The 22,424-nt window shown below is 45.7% G+C and overlaps 5 protein-coding genes across 10 annotated transcripts; 1 reads left to right on the top strand and 4 right to left on the bottom strand.

The window, feature by feature from the left end:
* Positions 1-587: 587 nt before the first annotated feature.
* pcid2 (PCI domain containing 2) lies at positions 588-4,750 on the top strand. The gene is made up of 15 exons (XM_061066727.1): positions 588-674; positions 1,266-1,323; positions 1,417-1,506; positions 1,613-1,686; positions 1,818-1,883; positions 2,023-2,064; positions 2,140-2,194; positions 2,346-2,449; positions 2,575-2,650; positions 3,076-3,217; positions 3,343-3,443; positions 3,547-3,620; positions 3,702-3,827; positions 3,923-4,046; positions 4,203-4,750. Exons 2-15 carry the CDS (start codon positions 1,288-1,290, stop codon positions 4,290-4,292), a joined length of 1,200 nt encoding a protein of 399 aa, XP_060922710.1. The 5' UTR covers positions 588-674; positions 1,266-1,287; the 3' UTR covers positions 4,293-4,750.
* prozb (protein Z, vitamin K-dependent plasma glycoprotein b) lies at positions 4,583-8,306 on the bottom strand. Its single transcript, XM_061066717.1, has 7 exons — positions 8,154-8,306; positions 7,594-7,757; positions 7,467-7,491; positions 6,631-6,966; positions 6,481-6,554; positions 5,944-6,082; positions 4,583-5,598 (listed from the first exon to the last, which is right to left on the bottom strand). The coding sequence occupies exons 1-7, from the start codon at positions 8,248-8,250 to the stop codon at positions 4,925-4,927; spliced, it is 1,509 nt and encodes a 502-aa protein (XP_060922700.1). The 5' UTR covers positions 8,251-8,306; the 3' UTR covers positions 4,583-4,924.
* A 1,093-nt stretch (positions 8,307-9,399) lies between these two features.
* f10 (coagulation factor X) lies at positions 9,400-13,572 on the bottom strand. The gene is made up of 9 exons (XM_061066718.1): positions 13,421-13,572; positions 12,567-12,727; positions 12,411-12,435; positions 12,086-12,199; positions 11,619-11,750; positions 11,056-11,315; positions 10,855-10,972; positions 10,589-10,776; positions 9,400-10,442 (listed from the first exon to the last, which is right to left on the bottom strand). Exons 1-9 carry the CDS (start codon positions 13,479-13,481, stop codon positions 10,020-10,022), a joined length of 1,482 nt encoding a protein of 493 aa, XP_060922701.1. The 5' UTR covers positions 13,482-13,572; the 3' UTR covers positions 9,400-10,019.
* Positions 13,573-14,500: 928 nt separating this feature from the next.
* f7i (coagulation factor VIIi) lies at positions 14,501-17,486 on the bottom strand. The gene is made up of 8 exons (XM_061066720.1): positions 17,398-17,486; positions 16,892-17,055; positions 16,676-16,700; positions 16,223-16,336; positions 16,003-16,140; positions 15,733-15,848; positions 15,377-15,497; positions 14,501-15,292 (listed from the first exon to the last, which is right to left on the bottom strand). Exons 1-8 carry the CDS (start codon positions 17,447-17,449, stop codon positions 14,637-14,639), a joined length of 1,386 nt encoding a protein of 461 aa, XP_060922703.1. The 5' UTR covers positions 17,450-17,486; the 3' UTR covers positions 14,501-14,636.
* A 151-nt stretch (positions 17,487-17,637) lies between these two features.
* Positions 17,638-22,024, bottom strand: f7 (coagulation factor VII). Of its 6 annotated transcripts, XM_061066726.1 has the most exons (10): positions 21,925-22,024; positions 21,262-21,425; positions 21,099-21,123; positions 20,756-20,869; positions 20,022-20,168; positions 19,572-19,687; positions 19,224-19,344; positions 18,535-19,133; positions 18,451-18,472; positions 17,638-18,402 (listed from the first exon to the last, which is right to left on the bottom strand). In XM_061066726.1, the coding sequence occupies exons 1-9, from the start codon at positions 21,980-21,982 to the stop codon at positions 18,467-18,469; spliced, it is 1,350 nt and encodes a 449-aa protein (XP_060922709.1). In that variant the 5' UTR covers positions 21,983-22,024; the 3' UTR covers positions 17,638-18,402; positions 18,451-18,466. The 6 variants fall into 6 exon arrangements, with proteins under 6 accessions (XP_060922709.1, XP_060922707.1, XP_060922708.1 ...); XM_061066724.1 differs by lacking the exon at positions 18,451-18,472 and having other exon boundaries at positions 17,638-18,450; positions 18,487-19,133; XM_061066725.1 differs by lacking the exon at positions 18,451-18,472 and having other exon boundaries at positions 17,638-18,450; positions 18,533-19,133.
* Positions 22,025-22,424: the final 400 nt, after the last annotated feature.

Genomic DNA, 22,424 nt, shown 5'->3' with positions numbered 1-22,424 from the left:
GTTTAAATGACTGTTTATTTTCACTGGAATATACATATTAAAAACATGTTTTATCTCTTGTCCTTAATTCACAATAACATTGAAATAAAAAATCTAACATTATTTAGTATGGTGATAAAATAATAATTGTATAGAAAAATTATTTTATTAAAATAAATATTAAATCATGCTGATTAAATCATCTGTGTAAGAATATTTTAAAATATTGATATTTTTGTATCATTCAAATTTCAGTATGGCATATATATATAAGAATAAACTTCTGGGCATAATAATTATGTAGTTTATGATATCATACTTTTTCAGAGCTTATATTTTGTAATTGTCTTATGTTAAAGCTTTGAAATTAAAACATTTTCTTATAGATTTCTAATTCTCTGGGTGTCGACCTTCAAACTTTACATGTTGAATTCAGACATCATGAAAGTAATTGCAACGACAAACACTTTATTTTTATCGATTAACCGGTAAAAGAAAATATTAATATTCTATGTACGTAGTTCTTCTCTGGTTGAGACTTTTATGTTTGAAAAGGCCAACGTCTTATTTTGAAACGTGACCGGAAGTGCCCCTCGCTGACCCGGATGTATTTGCTGTGAATCTAGTTTAAATTTCCTGAGAGAAAAGAGAGTTCACGAGCTGTTTCTGGATTAAAGCGTCAGATTATCTGGAAGGTAAAGTTTTTATTTACTTGACCTTTAATTCGTCTCTTTGTTTTCATGTTTCAAAACCCGCTTCACCTCCGGGTTCTACCGGAAGTTGCTGAAATCAAAGGCTAACGTGTTAGCATGTCACTTAGCATGAGACACATCGTCTGTTTCTCATTTTAGAAAAATACAAATAAAGTCTCCTCCAGTTTATTCACGTTCTGATAAACTGATCTTTCAGTTCATGTTGTTTTAAAGATGAACTCGTTTCTGTCGATGTTTGATCAATGAGACAAAGTGAAATGATTCATGTCTGTATTAGTTATTAATAATTCATGTTTACAGTTGAACCACAGGTCGATGTTGCAAAACAAACAATAACTAATAACTGTAAAAGAAAAGCTTCAACTCAGAGGAGTGTTTATAGTGAAGAGTGATGTACGTGAACCTTTTATACATCAGAGTAAATAACTATAAAGAGTCTGAGTCTTATTCTGAAGATAAAGGGTAAATAGATAAAAGTAATACAACTACTACAATAATACAATAGTAATTGTAATACTAATAAATGAAAGTTATTGATCAGTTGATGTTGATTTGATGTGTTTCTGTTCTCAGGTGGAAGCAGCAGCAGGAAGTTATGGCTCATATCACCATCAACCAGTACCTGCAGCAGGTGACCTCTGACCTCTGACATCACTCTCTGACCTCACTGACCCCTGACCTCACCTCTGACCTCACTGACCTCTGTGTGGTAATTTCTCTGCAGGTGAACGAAGCCATCGAGAACCACGAGGGTTCCTTCTGTGCCGAGCTGCTCTCCTTCAAACATCCTCACGTCGCCAACCCGCGGCTCCAGGTGAGGCCCCGCCCACTCAGGTCCACGCTCACTGCTGCCAGGATACAGCCTCACGTGTGTGTGTGTGTGTCTGTGTGTGTGTGTGTGTGTGTGTGTGTGTTTTCAGCTGGTCAGTCCAGAGGACAAGTGTCAGCAGGTGTTGGAGCCGCCGTACGACGAGATGGTCGCCGCTCATCTCAGGTTCATCACGTGTTTATTGATTATTGACTCTCCTCTGATTGACATGTGGGAGGGGCAATGCAAGAGTAGATGGGGAGAGATCCTCATTTCTGATTGGCTGAAGAGCTACTAATGAGCAGAGTGTGTTTCAGGTGCACGTACGCTGTGGCCAATCACGACTTTGTTGAGGCCTACAAGTTCCAGACGCTCGTCGTTCAATATCCTTCATGATGAACACACACACACACACACACACACACACACACACACACACACACACACACACACACACACACACACACACACATCTTTCTCCAGCAGCCAATAATCACTCAGCACTGCTCCTTAACCAATCACGTCCTTCCTGAGAGCCTTCCAGTCGCACAAAGAAGAGAACTGGTGAGTTGAAGCTGAGATGAACACGTTGACAGTGAACGCATCCTCACTGGTGTGTGTTGTGTGCTGTGTGTGCAGGGCGCTGCCTGTGATGTTCGCTGTCACTCTGGATCTCAGGATCTTCGCCAACAACGTGAGAAACTGACGTGTTTAAAGTGTCACGTTATCACTTAGATCATATGGTCAAATATATGAAAAGAGGTTTTTTGTTGTCATATTTAAACCCCCTCTCCTGTTTGTGTGTCTTTGTGTGTGTGTTTGTGTGTCTGTGTGTGTGTTTGCAGGCCGAGCAGCAGCTGCAGAAGAAGGGTAAAGGTCAACCTGGTGAGATGTTGGAGAAAGCAGCAGAACAGTTGATGAGCTGCTTCAGAGTGTGTGCCAGTGACAAGTCAGTACACACACACACACACACACACACACACACACACACACACACACACACACACACACACACAGACGGACACACACACACGCTGACAGACTGATGATTGTGTTGTCGTCTTCCTGTTGTAGTCGTGCAGGTATCGAGGATTCTAAGAAGTGGGGGATGATGTTTCTGAGTAACCAGCTCTTCAAGATCTACTTCAAGGTCAGAACTCAGGAGACGTGATGGATGATGGATTATAGATGGATGATGGATGATAGATGGATGATGGATGATAGATGGATGATGGATGATGGATTATAGATGGATGATGGATTATAGATGGATGATGGATGATGGATTATAGATGGATGATGGATTATAGATGGATTATAGATGATAGATGGATGATGGATGATGGATTATTGATGGATGATGGATGATAGATGGATGATGGATGATGGATTATAGATGGATGATGGATTATAGATGGATTATAGATGGATTATAGATGGATTATAGATGGATGATGGATTATAGATGGATTATAGATGGATGATGGATTATAGATGGATGATGGATTATAGATGGATGATGGATGATGGATGATTGAAGCTGATGATTGAAGCTGATGATGTATGTGTCTGCAGATCAATAAGCTGCACCTGTGTAAACCTCTGATCCGAGCCATCGACAGCTCCAACCTGAAGAACGACTACAGTCCTGCTCAGAAAGTCACGTACAAATACTACGTCGGCCGCAAAGCCATGTTCGACAGCGACTTCAAACCAGGTGAGGCTCCGCCCACCTGCTGGAGCTACTGACTGCAGTACTCTGTAGTACTCTGCATGTTTAAAACACACATTTGTGTTAATTAGTACAGTTGGGTGTAAGGTGAAAGCTTCTCTGTTGTTCAGCCGAGGAGTTCCTGTCCTTCGCCTTCCACCACTGTCATCGCTCCAGTCAGAAGAACAAGAGGATGATCCTCATCTACCTGCTGCCCGTCAAGATGCTGCTGGTCACTACGGCAACGCACCACGGTCACAGCACTGTTTACACCCGGTGTGGATCCAGGTTCACACCGGTTTGGATCTGAGTCTGACGCAGTTCTCTGGTTTCAGGGTCACATGCCGACTCACCAGCTGCTCAGGAAGTACGACCTGATGCAGTTTGTGGACGTCACCAAAGCTGTGAGGTGAGCGGGGGGGTTTGTGGTGACACAGGAAGTGACATCATGGTGTCAGGTGATCAGTCATGTGACCTGTGTGTTTGTCAGCGAGGGGAACCTGCTGCTGCTGAACGAAGCTTTGTCCAAACACGAGACGTTCTTCATCCGCTGCGGAATCTTCCTCATCCTGGAGAAGCTGAAGATCATCACCTACAGGAACCTCTTCAAGAAAGTGTGAGTTTCCTGTTTCTCTGCTCGAGCCTCTTTCACGTTGAGGACCTGGAGCTTTGGCCCGATGGTTCCTCCTGACCTCTGACCTCTGTGTGCAGGTATCTGCTGCTGCGGACTCACCAGCTTCCTCTGGACGCCTTCCTGGTGGCGCTGAAGATGATGCAGGTGGAGGACGTGGACATCGACGAGGTGCAGTGTCTCCTGGCCAACCTCATCTACATGGTGAGGACGCACACGGTCACATGGTCACATGGTCACATGGTCACATGGTCACATGGTCACATGGTCACATGGTCACGCAGCTCCACAGTCAGAGGGAATTGAAGACAGGAAGTGGACAATCATTAAATCTTGCTCTTGTTTCCTGTTTCCTGTCAGGGTCACATCAAAGGTTACATTTCCCATCAGCACCAGAAGCTCGTGGTCAGTAAACAGAATCCGTTCCCGTCTCTCTCCTCCGTCTCCTAGACGACATTACCCACAATCCCCTCTGGCTGTGACGCTCCACTCACTCACCTTGAAACCTTTTGTACGTTGTTCTGTGAACCTGTTGAATAAAGCAGCTGCTGGTTTGTTGTGAGTCGGATGGATTGTTGTGCAGCGACTTGTTCAGAGACACACAACATTTTATTCTTATCGAGTTTTTTTTCAGTCACATTTTATTATTTTGACTCTTCTATGTTACAGATGTTAAATAAACAAAAACTGAAATTACATTAAATTAATTTGTGTTTTGTCAGGTAAAAAAGAGAAAAAGATTTTCATGAGCTCACGTTTTTTTATTAATTTAGTATTTTTCATTTATAATAACTCACATATTAATGTTTAATAAAGTATGACTCCTGCTTCACATTAAACATGTTTCACATCAATTAAAAGTCTTTATTTATTCAAAGTTATTTGGATTTTTAACTATTTAATATTTCTCACCTGAAATAAGTCTCTTAATTTTTTAAGTTAGTAAAGATTAATCTTTGAAGAAAACCAGCTCATCAGCTGAGCGTTTCAAAGATGGCGGCAGTTTTGGCGAGTTGCTAGCGAGTTGCTAGCGAGTTGTTAGCGAGTTGTTAGCGAGTTGCTAGCGAGTTGCTAACGAGATGCTAGCGAGCCTCGGGGTGATGGCGGACTTGTGGCGTCATGTGATCCTCGGCGGCCTCCAGTCGGGGGCGGATCCAGGTCAGGTAGCGGGAAAGTTTGGTGAACACGAGGCGGTCGCTGCCTGCGGAAGACGAGATCAGCAGCCCGGTCAGAAACGCCGTCCCCCGATCCACCGTGGCGACGGGCGATCCTGGCAACGGTCCACGCCTGCCGCCGACCTCTGACCTCGAACCAGCGTCTGATCCCGAAGGCGTCGGATTGTCACTATTCAAACTGCTGCTGTTTTTGAATATGGCTCCGACTGGCGCCCCCTGGTGTCCACGCTGACTGTCCGTTAAAGGGCCGGCCTTGTGTGGCTCCTCCTCCTGGACGCTCTGCCGCCGCATGCAGAACATCTTGTTGCTGAGCGAACGCTCGCCGCTCGCCGCGCCGCGACACTCGTCCAGCGTCATGTAGACCAGCTCCTGGTTCCGTCTCCCGGCGACGCCCGTCCTCCCAGAATGCATCAGGATGTTTTCACTGAAGTCCTTGGTGGGCAGGCAGAGGTGGAGGAGGGAGGGGCCAAAGCGCAGGGGGTGGGCCAGCTCCAGGAGGGCGAGGTCGTTGCCATGGTGATCTAATCGGAAAAGGTCGTGGATCTCCAGACTCCGGACGGGGAGGAGCATCATCTTGTTGCCTAGGAGACGAGAGACAAGAAGTCAAAATACAATTCCTCATTGGGCTTTTATTGTGAAGACAGAGCTGCCCCTTCACAATAAAAGTCTCAAATCTCAAATAATATTTCATGACTTGATTGAAAATAGATGGCCAAAAGTAAGTGGACATGTTGTATTTATATTATATATTAAACTCCACTGTATTTAAAGAACTTTATTTAAATTTGTGTGTTTGTTTTGAATATATTTCGTTATTTATATTTTATTTTGTTGTGTTATGTTTCTGAGTCACACTGTCCGCTTCCTTCTGGTCACATGACTTATTGTTCTCATGCAGTTTTCTAGTGTTTGTTAAAGTTTCCCACCAGCGACCACGCGGAGGTCGGACGCTCGCCGCTCGGATCCCGAGTCGAGCCCGAGGCAGCGGGCGGCGGTCAGGACGGAGCGCCGCCCCAGCACCACGCCCCCACAAAGCTCCGCCCCTCCACTGCTCAGCACCGTCACCTGGAGACGGAAAACAAACGCACCACAGGAGCTCGACTGTTACAGGTACACACACAAACACACACACTCACACTCACACTCACACACACACACTCACACACACACACACACACACACACAAACACACACACACACAAACACACACACACACACACACACACACAGACACTCACACTCACACTCACACACTCACACACACACACACACAAGGTGAGTTCGACTGTGGCTGATTTATGTTTTAAGGTCACGTGACCCGGTAACGTTTCCCAAAAAGGGTTACCCAGCATGCATTGTGTTAGGACCAGCATGCATTGTGTTAGGACCAGCATGCATTGTGTTAAGTCAGAGCCGCATCAAGTCAACTGAAGCCTTGCTGTGATTGGCCGAGAGGATCTCACCTGCCAGGGACAGTCTCCGCGGCAGGACGTCGACGTGGTCGCGTTGACAGGAAGTCGTCCGCAGGGAAACGCCCCTGAGGAAACATGGACGTGGTTATGTCCCCAGTTTGACCAGGACAGGTTAACGTGTGTGTGTGGGGGCGGGGTCACCTTCAGGCACGCAGCTGCGTCCGTCGGTCTGTAGTTCGAATCCCGCGGTGCAGGAGCAGGTGAAGGGGGGGGCGCGCTCCGACAGCGTGCAGGTCTGGTGACACGCCGTCGGGCCGCCGGTCGGACACTCGGAGAACTCTGTTCGGGCTAGTTGAACTGTGGGTGTGGTCTGACCTGGTGCGTAGAACTGCGCCGCGGTGGTCGGGCGCCGTTCTCCATCTCTCCGCCCACAACGGGTTCCAGAGAAGGGGGCGGGGCAGGAGCACTGGAACCCGCCCACCAGGTCGGTGCAGTTCCCAGCGTGGAGGCAGGGGTTGGGCTCGCACTGATCGCCGTCTGCCAATCAAACAATATCACAAATCCATCAACTCACAGGAAGTGAATCATCAGAGTTATTAACTAAACTTTAGTTTCATCATCGTTATTTATTATTTGATCGAGATCATTCGTAATTCAATCAGGTTTAATTCTGACATTTAAGTTTTATTATTGTTTCTTTTACAACAAAACAATGGCATAAAGTATTTTTGCAATTTGTATTTGTTTTTAATATCTTGAAAAAACTAATGACATGTTTTATATCTTTTGTTTTTTCTTTAAAATAAATTCAAATGAATTGTTCAAGACTGAAAGAAAGAAAAGGAATAAATGTAAATCAAAAAAATACAACAATCTGTCAATTGTACTTTTTCATATCAAGTGTAAATTTATTGATCATTACCTTATTTAAATTCTATTAATGTTGTTTAAATTGATCGTTATTATTTGTATTAATTAATATACAGTTGAATGTGATATTTATGTGTTCACATTGTGTAGATTGTGTAGAACCTCACCGTCGTACACCGTCCAGAACGCGTTCTGTAAGAATCAGAGTCGAGTTAGAACCGGTTTCCTGTTGGGAACTCGTTAACAACTTATGATATGATATCAGAAAGAAGACTGATCTCCATGGTAACCGACCGTCCTCTCGGTGTTCTCGAAGTACTCGCGCGCCTCCTCGTAGCTGCAGCGCTCCTCGTAGCACTCCCGCTCCAGGTTCCCCGGCAGAACCTCCTCCACGTGCAGCCAGTTGGCCCGACGGGTTCTCAGCAGAACCTCCCGAGCCTGAGGAGCCCGGAGGAACACTGACAGCAGCGTCCTCTCATTTAGCTTATTTATTATCATCACTTATATTTGATTTCACGTCATAATCATAATTTATTATCATACGATAAAGACAGAAATAATTCATATTTATTATATATTTGTATAACTCGTGATATGAAAAGTCAGAATTATTTTTTACTACAAACGTCGTTCTTCTTACATTGAATCTGAATAAACACAATTTAAAAACCAGCACTGACATAAAATAAAATGTTTCACACATTCACAAAGTCTATGAATCAGCAGCAGAGGTTCGATGTTTGTGTCTCGTTGGTCGACAGGTCGTCGCTTCAGCTCCGTGAAATATCAAACACTGGGTTTCTAAAAGAAGGTGAACAGGTCAGAGGTCACAGGTCAGAGGTCAGAGGTCGTACCTTGTCCTTGGATGAGAACCTGAAGGAAGCAGACGAGGAAACAAAGAGCGAGAAAAGACGCTCGACAACAAACCGCCATGATGCTGGCGTCCGCCATGACACTGATCTCACTGCACACACACTCACAGAGACACACACACAGAGACACACACAGATAGACACACACAGATAGACACACACACAGAGACATACATATACACAGAGAAACAAACAGACACACAGAGAGACACAGACAGAGAAACAAACAGAGAGACACACACAAAACACACACAGACACACACACAGAGACATACATATACACACATACACACAGAGAAACACACACAGACACACACACAGAGACATACATATACACACACACACACAGAGACAAACACAGACACACACACAGACTCTGTAGAAAGAAACTTATTCGTACGTTTGCTTTAAATCTCAGTTTTAGGTCAAAAACATTAAAGTTTTTGTCACTTTTCAAATGGAATGAATGTGTTTTTCTGAGTTGATTTGAAGACAGAAGCCGTGGAATCGTCTCTGGACTCCGACCTGTTTCTGTAAATCAAACAAAACATCAGCAGCTCCGACCTCTGGACGCACATTCGTTTGGCGTCAACACGTTTCATCATCTCAGGAGAACTTTGATCATCTGGATCCAAACGAGATTCAGACCTGAGGAGAACAAACAAGGAGGCGGAGCCAGAGGCTTCACTTCTTCTGACTGAAGCAGCAAAAAGACTTTTATCTTATAAAACATCCGGATGAATTTGAAATCCCTGAGCCTATAATTCTAATGATTCCCTCACCAGCGTTTCCTGACCCGTTCAAACCTTCTCTGCGGATTTGACTCTTTATCTGAATATTGATGATTTATTGATCCATCACATGAAATCAGAAGATACTAAACTCAAAGATACGAAATCCTCTCGTTTAAGTGGCTGGAAGCTAAAACAACTTTAATTGATTATCTGAATAGTTGAAAATCAATTTTCTGTTGATCAGCTAATCAATAGCACAATAATGAATCATATGCTGAACCTCACATATACAAAGTGATTAAATTAATTAATTTAAAGAGAAATATAAAAACTACTTTAAATGAATTTTCAGCAAAAAACTAAATAGGAAATAACTGTTATATCATGGAGAATTTAATAAAGACATAAAAGAGTAGTTAAAAGTACAAATGTCTTCAAATTCACACAATGTTTAATTTACACATCTTCAGATTCATTTCAAATCAAACAGAAACTTGATGTTGTCATTTTTCTTTATTTGCTTCTGATTAATTTCTGGATAAAAAACACATGAAAACAGACGTTGTTTATTTTTATTCTCATTTCTTTCTGCTCAGAGACATTTTTTAAATAATACAAATCAGGAAACTGTTCAATTTAAACTTGCTCAGATCGTTTTTGTATCTTTTACCAAACAGCCGACAGTAAAGTCCATATTTCCCTCAGGATTTGGTCGTCGGTGAAATCTTAACTTTTGCATAAGTGGACAAATCAGTCATTGCAGATTTGCAGATATTGTCACATGACTTCTAGCTATGGAAACATTTTGTTAACATGTCAGACACTATTTAGAGTAACGTGATAATATGCCGTATGAGCTACTATGCTGCCCCCAAGTGGCCACAAGAATTAGTTTAAAGCTTTAAGATTTATCGGTAATGATGAAACGTTTTTTTCTTGGAACTCGAACACGACTGTTGAGACGTCTTGAATGTAAAATGGACGAGAACACGAGAGGAGCAACGAGAGGCTGACCTCTGCTCAGTGGAGCTCACTGAAGATGTGCGATGAAGATGAGGAATCGTTGATCGTTGATCGGGGATCGTTGATCGGGGATCGGGGATCTGGGATCGTCTTACAGGCGCAGCCTCTTGATGGCGCCGCGCTGCCTCTTCACTCTTCGGCCACTCGGCTCTTTAGGCATCAGCTCATCGATCCCCACCCGGATCCAGCGGATGTACTTGGACACCTGCGTGTAGATGCCGTACTTCCCTTTGCGTGCGCAGCCTTCGCCCCAGCTCACGATGCCGGTGACGAAGTAGGTGTCGCCGTAGGGCGTGACGTGCGGCCCGCCGCTGTCACCTTGACAGGAGTCCTTGTCGATGGTGTCGTATCCGGCGCAGAACATGCGGGTGGAGATGCGGAACCGGGTGGATTCGATGCAGGTGAGCCGATCCACGAAGGGCAACGAGAGGCGCTGCAAGATGGTGGACGCAGGCCCACGCTCGCTAGTGCGTCCGAAGCCACTGACCATGCCGTCCGGCTGCCGCATCAGCACCTGCGACAGGGGGGGGGGGGTTATTGAGCTTAGGTTAGGAACACAATGGGTCATCTATGCTAAGCTAACCAGCAGCTTGAGGCCACCTTCAAACCACCATAAAGACACGAATGGTGAATCTCATATTTCAGTATTTTAAGTTTGACCTTCTCAGCGAACTCCTGCTCGGGCAGACAGGCCGGCAGGATGAACCTGGAGAACTTGATGGGTTTGGTGAGTTTGATGAGAGCGATGTCGTTGTTGTACGTGTCTGCTTTGTATTTAAAGTGTGTGATGATAGTTTCCACGTGGTGCGTCGCTTCGTTCCCGTCTTCCCTCAACGTGTCGAACTCACCTGAAGGTACAGAGATCAGTTCAAGTGTTTAGCAGATGGAACCGATGGTTGTGATCATGTGACCGTGGTCAGACCTACCGAGCTTGACGTAGATGTAGCGTGATTGGTTCATGCAGTGGGCCGCAGTCATGATGATGTACTCGTTGAGGATCGTCCCCCCACAGAACCCGACGTGTTCATCGTTCAGCAGGAGAGCCTGAACCCGATCGGACCAAGAACAGCTGATATCAACACGACTGTCAAACTGAGGACATGTCACCACTCCAAAAAGATCTCTACCTGCCAGGGACATTCTCCAGGTGGACAGTCCTCTCCGTTGACGATACGGGTCAACTTTGCCATTGTCCTATAGACCGGCTCCTCGTGAACTGCGTTTTCTGGCATCGTTTGTGGGTCGGTGATGTTTCCAGAGAGGGAGGAGTAGAGGGAGGAGTTGGTCGAGCTCCAGTCGGTCGAGTTCTCTCGTGTGACGTTCGGTCGCTCGTACCTGAAGATCGTCCTGGTGTCGGCGCTGATGACCGCTCCACACTTAAAGGTCTCTGCAGCAATTCATGAGAAAATATGGAGCTCAGGATTTGTTTGATTAAAGTGACATTGATTGATGGTTGCATTGATTCTGAAAGTTGAGCAACGCTAAATAGATTACGATAAATAGATTACGATATTTCTTGTTTACAAGTGGAGTTTTTCGAGTTAACTCTCGAGGAGACGGGACCAACACTGTCGTCATTACTCCTCACCGATCGGTTAAAGTTCTTCGTGAGGGAAACATTCTCTATCAGCAAGATTTGAACTCTACCACAAGGGAACAGGAAAACCTCGTCTGGAGCCGAGTCTCTTACGGTTGGAGTAGCAGGTTTTATCGTCTGATCCCAGGAAGTATCCGACCGTACAGGAGCACTCGACACGTCCTTGGACCACTTTGCAGTAATGTTTGCAGCCGCCGTTTTTGGACTCGCAGAGTTCAGGAATCACTGCAAAGATGGAGAACAAGATCAAGACCTGATGAGTCGCACATCGCACATCTCACATCTCACATCTCACATCTCACATCTCCTGCACTGTTCACTGGGAACCTTCAGAAACATGGAACGACAGAAGACGTGAACTTGTGGAACCCGGAGCTACGTGTGATCAGTCTGGAGAAGATTCCAGCTGAGCCGCTAATCGGTTTTCTGCGTGTTTCACAGAAACCTGGATCCTTTCTAACGCTTCTTCCTCTTTCAATTGAAAAGGCACAAAGTTCTGCTGAGTGGAAACAGGAAGTTCTCCACAGGATCGTTAATGCTCCGGTGCGACGGCTCTTTACCGATCTCACAGCTGAAGCCCTGGTAGCCCGCGGGACAGAAGCAGCTGTAGCTGCCGACGGCGTCTTTGCAGTGACCGCCGTGAGCGCAGGGCAAGGACTCGCACGCGTCGCCATCTGCAGGACGACAAATAATACGAGATACAACTTGATTAACAGAACAAATTTCATATGCACAAAATCACATCTAGTGGTGAATTATGGTACTGCATTCTCTAGCTATAACTGCAGTCAGACAACACCCAAACATATTATTTCAAATATTTCAAAAATATTTTTAGATTAGTTCTTTTGTTCGTTGAACTTAACGATACAACAGAATTCTTACCAACGTACTTGGCCCAGAATTCATCCTGAGAAGGAAAAGAAAAGAAATTAAATAAAACATCAAATCAGTCAAAGAAGTTAAATGTTTAGATCCGAACTCGAAACACAACAACCTGTTTGCTGGAGCTAGCCTCGTGCTAAGCTAACAGACAGATACCGTTTTCTCTCTGTTTTCGAAGATCTCCCGCGCCTCCTCCCACTCGCAGCGCTCCTCCACGCACTCCCGCTCCATGTTGCCTTGTTTGAACTCCTCGAACATGCTGTTGGCTCGTCTCCGCCGGCTCAGGACCTGATTGGCCGCCTGGTCGTCCAGGAAGACTGGAGGGAGAGAAACCAGGTGTTAAGCCTCCTCTGGATCGCCCCCTAGTGTCTGGCTGCAGTATATGTCACGTAGCTCCTCCATGTTAGCAGATGGAACAGAGGAGAGTTTCAGCTCGTTCTCTGATGTTTGTTCAAGTTTCTGATCCGTTTGGTTATTTGATGATATGTAAACAGCCTGACACTGACTCCTGATTGGTCGACAGCATGTGTGGGCGGGACTTCGATCACGTCTTTCACACGCACTCCACGATGACAGCGTTCGTATCAGAGATATTTTGACTTTGTTTCTGGATGTGGAAGGAAGTGGAGGCGTGTCCTCCATCTTGATTTATGTTCTTGAGTTGCCTTCTGGGTAATGTAGGCAGCAGGATTTCATCTTTTCACTTTGCGATAAATTTAACTTTGAAGCTCCAACGAACCAGTTGATAGATTCTTTACGATTCTGATCTCATTCTTAACGTAAACGGACCAAATCTGTTTTTGTTGTTTGTTTGTCGGAACTTATTGTAAACAGCAGAAGAACAAAACAGGGCGGGGTCAAATGTCACCTGCCAGACGCCAATCAACAACCACCCCCCCCGCCCTCCCTCTCTCCCCCCAAAACACCACCTCTCTCTCTCTCTCTCTCTCTCTCTCTCTCTCTTTATCTCTTTATTTATCTCTCGTTTCTAGAAGTTTGGAGTTTCGTACCGTGAGCGGCGGCCAGGTGGAGCAGCAGGAGGCCAAGGGTCAGCCGGTGAAACCACAACATGGCCCTGGAGGAAGGTGGCGATGGCGAGCTGGAAAAACCTCAGTGTGGCGAGCGGAGGTAACAGAGTCTGAATGTGGAGAGAGGGAGGGAGAGAGAGAGGGAGGGAGAGAGGAGGGGGGAGAGAGGCCATTGACCTGTATGGAGAGAGAGAACGCCCTGATCGGAGGGGGCGGGGGTTTTCTGGAGGTTGGAATTTGTCAGTTTTCACTTCCTGTTAACATCACAAGTTGTATCGCCCCCTGGTGGTTGGCTGCAGGTCATTAACCTGCCACCTCCATGTTAGCAGATGGGACACGAACAAAAGTAAAACATCGAATTAGACGTTAAATCTCGTTTTTATTTCACCGTCGTTTGTTCAAGTTTCTGATCAGTTTAGTTTGAATAAGTTATTTGATGATATATAAATATGATTTTATAAAAAGTACTATTTTATTAAAATACAACAATACAGTACTTTATTTTGATACAGTTAGGTGTGTTTTGTATTTTATTTAAAAATACATTTGAATGTTCTTCTTCCATATTTTTATTTTTATTATATTCATGGAGGATCCCCTCGTGAGCGCCCTCTAGGTGGTTGATTAACAGGAGATGAGACGAGGAAATGTTTTATGAACATTCTAAATTTTCACATTTAAAAAACAAACCTTTTCTTCTTCTGTGGCGTAATAAAGACAATTAGCTCCCCCTGCTGTTCGAGAGCAGTAGAGCAGAAAACCCGACTTCAGTTGATTAAATAAAGTAAAATTGTATTGAAATGAATCTTCATTTGGATGAAAACTGTTAAACACTCTTTGATCTTTGTCTTTAATATAAAACAATTTTATTTCAGATGATTAATATCTTCTGACAAACTGAGGGGGCGGAGCCACATGGGACAGATTTACTGTAAATGAGTATTTTTTAAGTCACAAACATTTAAAGATTATTACTAATTTAAATTGATGTTTCTTGTTGGTTCGTGTTTACACTGAAAAACTAAAACCTGTAAGATCAGAGTCACAATAATAACAAACAACTTCCAGGACTTTTATGACTTTATTCATTTTGTCTTCAACAGTCAGAAGAAAAGTTTTACAGTGAAACAAATGTTTCATTCAGACTGAAACATTAAGATCAAATAAAGATTTAACAATCATTTCTAAAATTCGTCTTTTAGGAAACGGTTTTCTGCTCCATGTCAGTAGGGGGCGCACTTCTCTCCACTGGCTGCTCGCTGGCTGTCACGCTGGTGGGCGGGGCTTTCATGGTTTGCTCCACCCAGTCCACAAAGTGGGCCATGTTGGCGTACACCCCATAATAACCAGGCTGTGCACAGCCCCGCCCCCAACCCACCACCCCCGTCAGGAAGTGGGTGGAGCCGTACTCTGTGACCAGCGGCGAGCCGTCGTCCCCGCGGCAGCTGGCCTGGCGCCCGTCCAGGTAGCCGGCGCACAGCATGGTGCCGGTGAAGTTGAACCGGGCTCTGGAGGAGCACAGGGAGTTCTGGAGGATGGGCACGGTCATCTTGCGGAGGAGGGGGGAGAGCGGAGCGCCGGGCGGCGTCCCGGGGGGCTCGGCGTTGCCCCCGGTGGTCCTCTTCCCCCAGCCCGTCACCGTGTGGTAGCGAACCTGCAGCAGCTCGCGCTCCACCAGCTCCCGGTCGGGCAGACACACCGGGACCACGTGCCGGGTCAGCGTGACGCCTCGGCTCAGCCGCAGCAACGCCACGTCGCTGGCGCCGGTCGCTGCGTCGTAACCTGGATGGACGATCGCCATGGCAACAGGAGCCCTGTCCTCGGTGCCTTCTTCTACGTCCAGGTTGTTTTCTCCTGGAGACGAGAGGAAACGTTTTCATTTGACACCAAAACTTCAGCAAACAACTTTAGAACAGAAATCTCACGCAGAGAATTTACCTGCGACCACCACAAGGTGGTGTGTGTTGTTGCCATGGAGACAGTGGGCGGCGGTGACGACCCAGTCGGGACGGATCAGAACTCCCCCGCAGTGACTGGTCCGGTTCAACTGAACCAGAACCTGATCCACACAGAAGGTCGTTGATTAGTCTCATGTCTGTTGATCAGGTTTTAACTTATTAATATTCTTCAGAGGTTCGTGGATTCAATCACTTCCTGCTCCTCAGAGGATGAACCCTCAGGTTCTTTCCTCTAGCGCCACCCTCAGGACAAACTTTACATGTTAGCTCCACTCCTATAAAGCATGGCTGTTGTGGACACAGCGGCCTCTAGGTGGCGCTGGCCTCAGGGTTTACCTGCCAGGGACAGGCTCCTGTGGGACACTGGTTGGACCCCACCAGGCGGGTCTGCCCCCCCACGCTCTGGTTCAGGCTGGCTTCCTGTGGCGCCAGACGACCACACGGGAACTCGACTGCGGGGGGGGGAGGGGGGGGGACACATGAGCATTCAGCTGCTGGTGTTTACAGGAGTGAGGCATTTTAAAAAGCTCTTTAATCAGCCACAGGTTGAACTCATCTGTTCTAATGTTAAAACTTATGAATCACAAACATATTTCCTGTTCAGACCTCGAGCGACGCACTGGCGTCCGTCCTCCGCCAGCTCGTAGCCGTCGGCGCAGGAACATCGACGTCTCTGACCCGAGCCGTCGCAGAAGTGCTGACAGTGTCCGTTCAGGTAGAGACACTTCAACGAGTCTTCAAACACTGGAGGACGAAGACACAAGTCACCAGCTGTTCTCATCCTTTTTAAACTCCAGTTTTAAAAGTTATAAAGTCATATTTCCACCTGTCTGACAGTATCGTCCTTCGAATCCCTCCGGACACACACACTCGTAGCTGCTTCCCATGTTCACACAGGAGCCGTTGTTCTTACACGGGTTCTCCAGGCACGGGTCACGACCTCAGGGACAAACACAGTCACTACAATCAAATGATTTGATTCCACTTTTTAAAAGTTCCTTCAATTTTATATAAATGTAAATCAACTTAAATAACATGAAAGTGTAAATACAGACGACACAATGAAACACAGAGGATCACATGACATCGAGAAAAGAACAAAGAATGAGGATCAATAAAAGTCCAGACACGGACCATCAGTAATAATCAGTAATAATCAGTAATAATCAATAATAATCAATAATAATCAACAGCTGACTCATCACAGTCCATCAAGATATGAATCACAGCTGTCAATGCACTGAGTTATAGATCATGTGACCAGGTCAGAGATACTCACGGTTGTACGTCAGCCAGAACTGTTTCTATAGAAACAACAAAACAGCGATCAGGACAATACTGCATCTCTGTATATATATATATATATATATGTGTGTGTGTGTATAGAAACATTTTATTGATAGATTATTACATATATCAATGATATGGATATATAGATAGAGATATGTCAGTGATTATAAACAGATGATCTGTATGAATGTGTGTGTGGACCGACCGTCTGGTCCTCGTCCTCGAACACCTCCCGAGCTTCTTCGAAGTCACAGATCTCCTCCACACACTCTCTCTCCAGGTTCCCTTGCTTCAGCTCCTCCAGGAAGCCGCTGTTCGCTCGCCGGCGCCGCGGCAGCAACGCACTCGCGTCACGTTTCTCCACAAACACTCGAGACACAAACACACACAAGCAGCTTCATGTTCTACAGAGTTCAACAGAATCACATCTTCAACATGGAAAGTTTCCCTGAGATGAAAACATTTTATCTGTAAACGTTTCCACAGTTTGGAAATAATTATAATTCAAAATGGAGGCCCTAACCCGTTGCCATAGTTACTAAGAAACAGAATATTAAGTAAAGTGTCACTACTGAGACGGATTTTAAAAAGTGTTTCAGAAGAAACTGGTACATTAATAATTCCCATGAAGTGTTGCATGTTTTATCTTCACATGAGTGTGTTGCTGTCAGCTGATTGGTTGTGAAGCAGGAAGTGAGTTGTGTGTTTTACCTGCAGCAGCAGCGATGCTGAGCAGCAGCGTCCAGACGATGCAGCTCCTCATGATGACCGGTCCTCACTGACCCACAAGGGCTGCTGCCTCCTATGAGGGGCCAAGGCCCCGCCCCCAGGGCACATGGCCCCGCCCACTGGGCCCCTGACCCCGGGTCCACGTCAGAATCCCACAATCTCAGCAGGTCAGTGAACACACCACTCGCCTCACTTCTGTTTACTAGTAAAGAATCAAACGACTGAAGGATTCACTGCAGGATTTATTCACATTGAAATATCAGATTCAAACATTTATTCACTGTTGAAGAAAAACAAGTTTTAACAACAAAGAAAAAAACTGATCAATAAAAATTCAATAAAAGATTAAGAACCACTTTAGTTTTTTAACTAGTTATTATCATAGAAGATGTTTTATTCTGAAAGGTCCAGAGTTCACAGTCACAGTTCAGAGGAGATGACCACTGCAAACACTGGACTGTATAAACACAATGTGTACACACACACACTCACACACACACACACTCACACAAAGATACACACACACACACACACACACACACACACACACACACACACACACACACTCACACACACACACACACACAGACACACACACACACACACACAAAGATACAAATCTACTCGTTCTAATGTATCAAATGTTTCTGTGATCATTTTAATCATTATTAACTAAGTTATATGGATCTTTAGATTTAATTCATTTTGTTTGAGGAGATTCTATAAAATGTCAAGATGACAAATAATTTGTTTAAAACCCAGAATAAGACAAATGATTGAAAACATCAAATCATCACATGTGACGAAAACGATCAGGAGGTCAGGGAACCTCTGAGGAGGTTCCTCCTCAGGTTCCTCCTCCGGTTCCTCCTCAGAGGTTCCTCCTCAGGTTCCTCCTCTGGTTCCTCCTCCGGTTCCTCCTCAGAGGTTCCTCCTCAGGTTCCTCCTCCAGTTCCTCCTCAGGTTCCTCCTCCGGTTCCTCCTCAGGTTCCTCCTCAGGTTCCTCCTCCGGTTCCTCCTCAGGTTCCTCCTCAGGTTCCTCCTCCGGCCCTCAGAGGTTCCTCCTCAGAGGTTCCTCCTCAGGTTCCTCCTCAGAGGTTCCTCCTCTGGCCCTCAGAGGTTCCTCCTCCGGCGCTGTGGCTCGTCCAGCAGCGAAGCCTCGGTGATGTTCCTGGGTTCCTCGGCGGTGTGGTTGTGGATCCACTCCAGGTAGTTGGACACCCGGGTGTAGATGCCGTAGTTCCCCGGCCGGGCGCAGCCCTTCCCCCAGCTGACCACGCCCAGCAGGAACACTGTCTTCTTGTAGAGCGTCACCAGGGGGCCGCCGCTGTCGCCCTTGCACGAGTCCTGGCGACCCTCGATGTATCCGGCGCAGAACATGTTGGCCGTGAGGACCACGCCGCTCTCCTCCACGCACTGCTGCGTGCGGATGCGTGGAACCCGCAGGCGGCGCAGGACGTGGGAGGTGGGGCCGAGCTCGCCCCTCCTCCCCCACCCGCTCACCGTGTGCAGGCTGACGGCCCAGAGGTCGCGCTCGGCCAGCGGGCGCGTGGGCAGGCAGGCCGGGACGGCGTGCGACGTGTAGACGATGGGCGTGGCCAGGCGCAGCAGGGCGATGTCGTTGTCGGCCGTCTCCATGACGTAGCTCTGGTGCATGATGATCTCCAGAACCTGGATGAGCTGCTCCGAGCCCTCAGCCAGCTCCGTGTTGTGTTCGCCTGTCAGACAAAGAGCAGGGTCAACATCACCCCGGGGTTCTAAGGCTCAGACACTAGAACGTCCAGGTGTCTTCATCCAGGGACTCGTACCTGCAACCACCTGCAGCAGCTGCACCTGGATCTTCTCCAGACAGTGGGACGCTGTGAGGATCCACGTGGGTTTGATGATCACTCCTCCACAGAAACCTTTGTTTTTGTAAATCAGCAAAACCTTCAAAACAAAAGCTCAATTTTAATGTCACAAAACATTTTCTGTCATACTTCAATTCAGATTTATGAAATATTAAACCATGAAATCAGTCATTTATTTCCCTTGTGGGTTTTTATTCTATATCCAAACAAAACACACAGTTCTTATCTGTAGAGTTTCACTCAGGAGCCTGAGGACTCTGCTCCGGTTTATCTGGAGACAAACACGAGCAGGACATGTGGACTGACCTGCCAGGGACATTCACCTCGGGGACACTCGGTCCCGCCCACGATCCGCCCCCGGGGGTCGAGCGGCGCCGGGGCGTCCCCCTGGAGGACGGGCACCATACCGCAGGCCAGTGACTCTGAACCACGGACACATTCACAATCTCAGGTTTAACAGATATGATGCAGATTTGTCTCCAAACAAAGTTTTACATTTGATTTTCCACTTTGGATTTATCTGTTGAACTGGTTTCAAATATAAATCAGGTGAAGTTTAGGAAACATGGGACAGATTTGAGTTTGAGTCTCTGTGACGTTTAGCTTCAGTGGAACAGTTCCTTTAGGGAACGTGTGAAACTTCTGACAAATAGACGTTAAGATTAAAGCATGAACGTTATTAACACTAATCATCTAAAGTCTTTAATCCTCCTTGTTTCCTGAAGCTTGTTATTAAAGAGAAAGAGGCAGACGCACCTTTAGCTACGCAGCTCCGCCCATCCACATCCAGGAAGTAACCATCCGCACAAGAGCAGTTCAATCTTCGTCCCTCCTCATCATCGTCACAGAAATGTTCACAGCCTCCGTTCTCCAGCAGGCAGGTGTTGGACACGGCCAGGGTCTCTGAAACCAGCATCCACCACAAAACAATGCTACATGTTAGAAAGTATAAAGACTAATTCAAGCAATAATATAAATATAAATATTATATTAATAATATACTCCAATAATGTAACGAAAGATTTTGTCACTAAATGATTTCTGATTCATCTGCATAGACGTGAAGCAACTGATTTAAAAGGAGCAACAGTGACATATAAACAGAAGATGACACGGGACCCATAACGGAGCCTGAGGAATTCCATAACTCCAGATACACATGTGATAAACTTCTTTTATCCTTCGTTGTTTCAGGTTCACAAGTAGAAAGAGAGAAACCTGGGGCCTCCTCTCCGGGTGGCTCCATGGAACCGTGTGGATCAGTAATAGATAGATAGATAGATAGATAGATAGATAGAGAGAGAGAGAGATAGATAGATAGATAGATAGATAGAGAGATAGAGAGATAGAGAGATAGAGAGATAGATAGATAGATAGATAGATAGATAGATAGATAGATAGATAGATAGATAGATAGATAGATAGATAGATAGATAGATAGATAGATAGATAGATAGAGTACTTTATTGCTTTGTGTGGTCGTTTCTCACCGAGCTCACAGCTCAGTCCACTGAACTGAGGCAAACAGAAGCAGGTGAAGGACGAGTCCGAACCCGAGCAGCTGCCGCCGTTCACACACGGGTCCGACTGACATGCGTCCGGCACTGAGCCGCAAAACAAGGACGAGCCGTTAGTCAGTGTGAGAGTCTGAAGTCTGACTGCAGGAATCTGTCACAAGATCCTGATTTAATTCAGATTAAAGAGGTGATATTCAGATTTTCTACATTCGTCCCACAATTGGCCTGCGGATGATTTTATCTCCGGGTTTGTTGAGATGATCAATGTAGCATTAGCCTCGATTAGCTCCTGGATTGAAAGTGTTTGATCACTCACCGTCGTATCTCTTCCAGAACTCGTCCTGAAGAAACAAAAAACACAAAGACCTCAATTTCACATTATCTTCGTTGTGTCGTGTTTCTTTTCATATCTCCAGACGGATCTGATCTAATAATCGTGGAGTTAAATTGATCAACATATCAGAGAGTAGTATTTCTACCGTGCTCTCCGTGTGTTCGTACACCTCCCGCGCCTCCTCGTACGAACATCTCTCCTCCAGACACTCTCTCTTCAGATCTCCTTTCTGCAGCTCCTCGAACCAGCCCGAGTTGAACCTGCGAGTTCGCACCAGGACGTCGTGAGCTCGATCCGGATCCAGGAACACTGACAGGAAGTCACAGAACCAGATTCATGCATCACTGGGATCGACTGATTCTTTCACCGTGAGGTTGATATTTGTTCTTTTAGATTCAGTGTCTGGAGTCTCTCCTGTAGCTTGGTGGACATCGTGGTTCCAGAGGTTGAATCCTAGCAACCATCTGGTGACATCCTATTAACTTGTTCATCTAGAATCAGGGTTCTAACAAATTATTGTGTAATATCCAAATTTTTGCTACATCTGGGAAAACAGTTGAATGGAAACAGATTCATTCTTACAATTAAAACAATGATGATTAAACCCAGATCAAAGTTGTTATTTAGATTTATTATGATCAAATATCTGAAGATCAAAAATCAGTCCTTGGATTTTTTATGCTAACATGCTAAAATGAGGTAGCCACCAATCAGGAACATTGGAGCATGCTAATGCTAGCGTAGCAGCCGCGGCCGGTCCGCGTTGTTATTCACGTGATCGAGTTAAAGCTGCGAAGTGTCGGCTCACCGGACGCCGGGCGGCAGCTGCAGCTGACGACCAGGAGGAAGACGACGCTCAGCCTCATCGCCGGCGTCAGGGAGTCGTGCTCGTTGTGTCTCTGTCGACCCACAGGTGCAAAGTCTGACCCCCCCCCCCCATGGTCACATGCTGGAAACATCCAGTGTGACACAATGATCGGATCAATAATCATCTTCAGTCCAGAGCAGAAACACATGAATCTTCTTCTCTATCAGAAACATAACGTTTGTTTATGGAACGAGTCGATGATTCCGTCTTTAATCACTAAAGACAATTGTCAAATAATTTGACAATATTTTTTTTATAGTTCATTTCTTTTTTACTTTTTGTGTCATTTTTGTCACAAACTCATAAAAATGGTTAAAAACACAAAGCAATATTTGTCTTGATAAAACGAAGATTTGAATATTGTCGTTACCATCTCTAGTTGTAGGAGCAGTTTCTATAGAACTATATAGGATTGTGGTGCATTGGAAAAATCTTTATTT

The sequence above is a fragment of the Limanda limanda genome, chromosome 23 (genome assembly GCF_963576545.1).
Source record: "Limanda limanda chromosome 23, fLimLim1.1, whole genome shotgun sequence".
Lineage (NCBI taxonomy): Eukaryota > Metazoa > Chordata > Actinopteri > Pleuronectiformes > Pleuronectidae > Limanda > Limanda limanda.
This window is presented reverse-complemented; position numbering and strand designations above follow the sequence as displayed.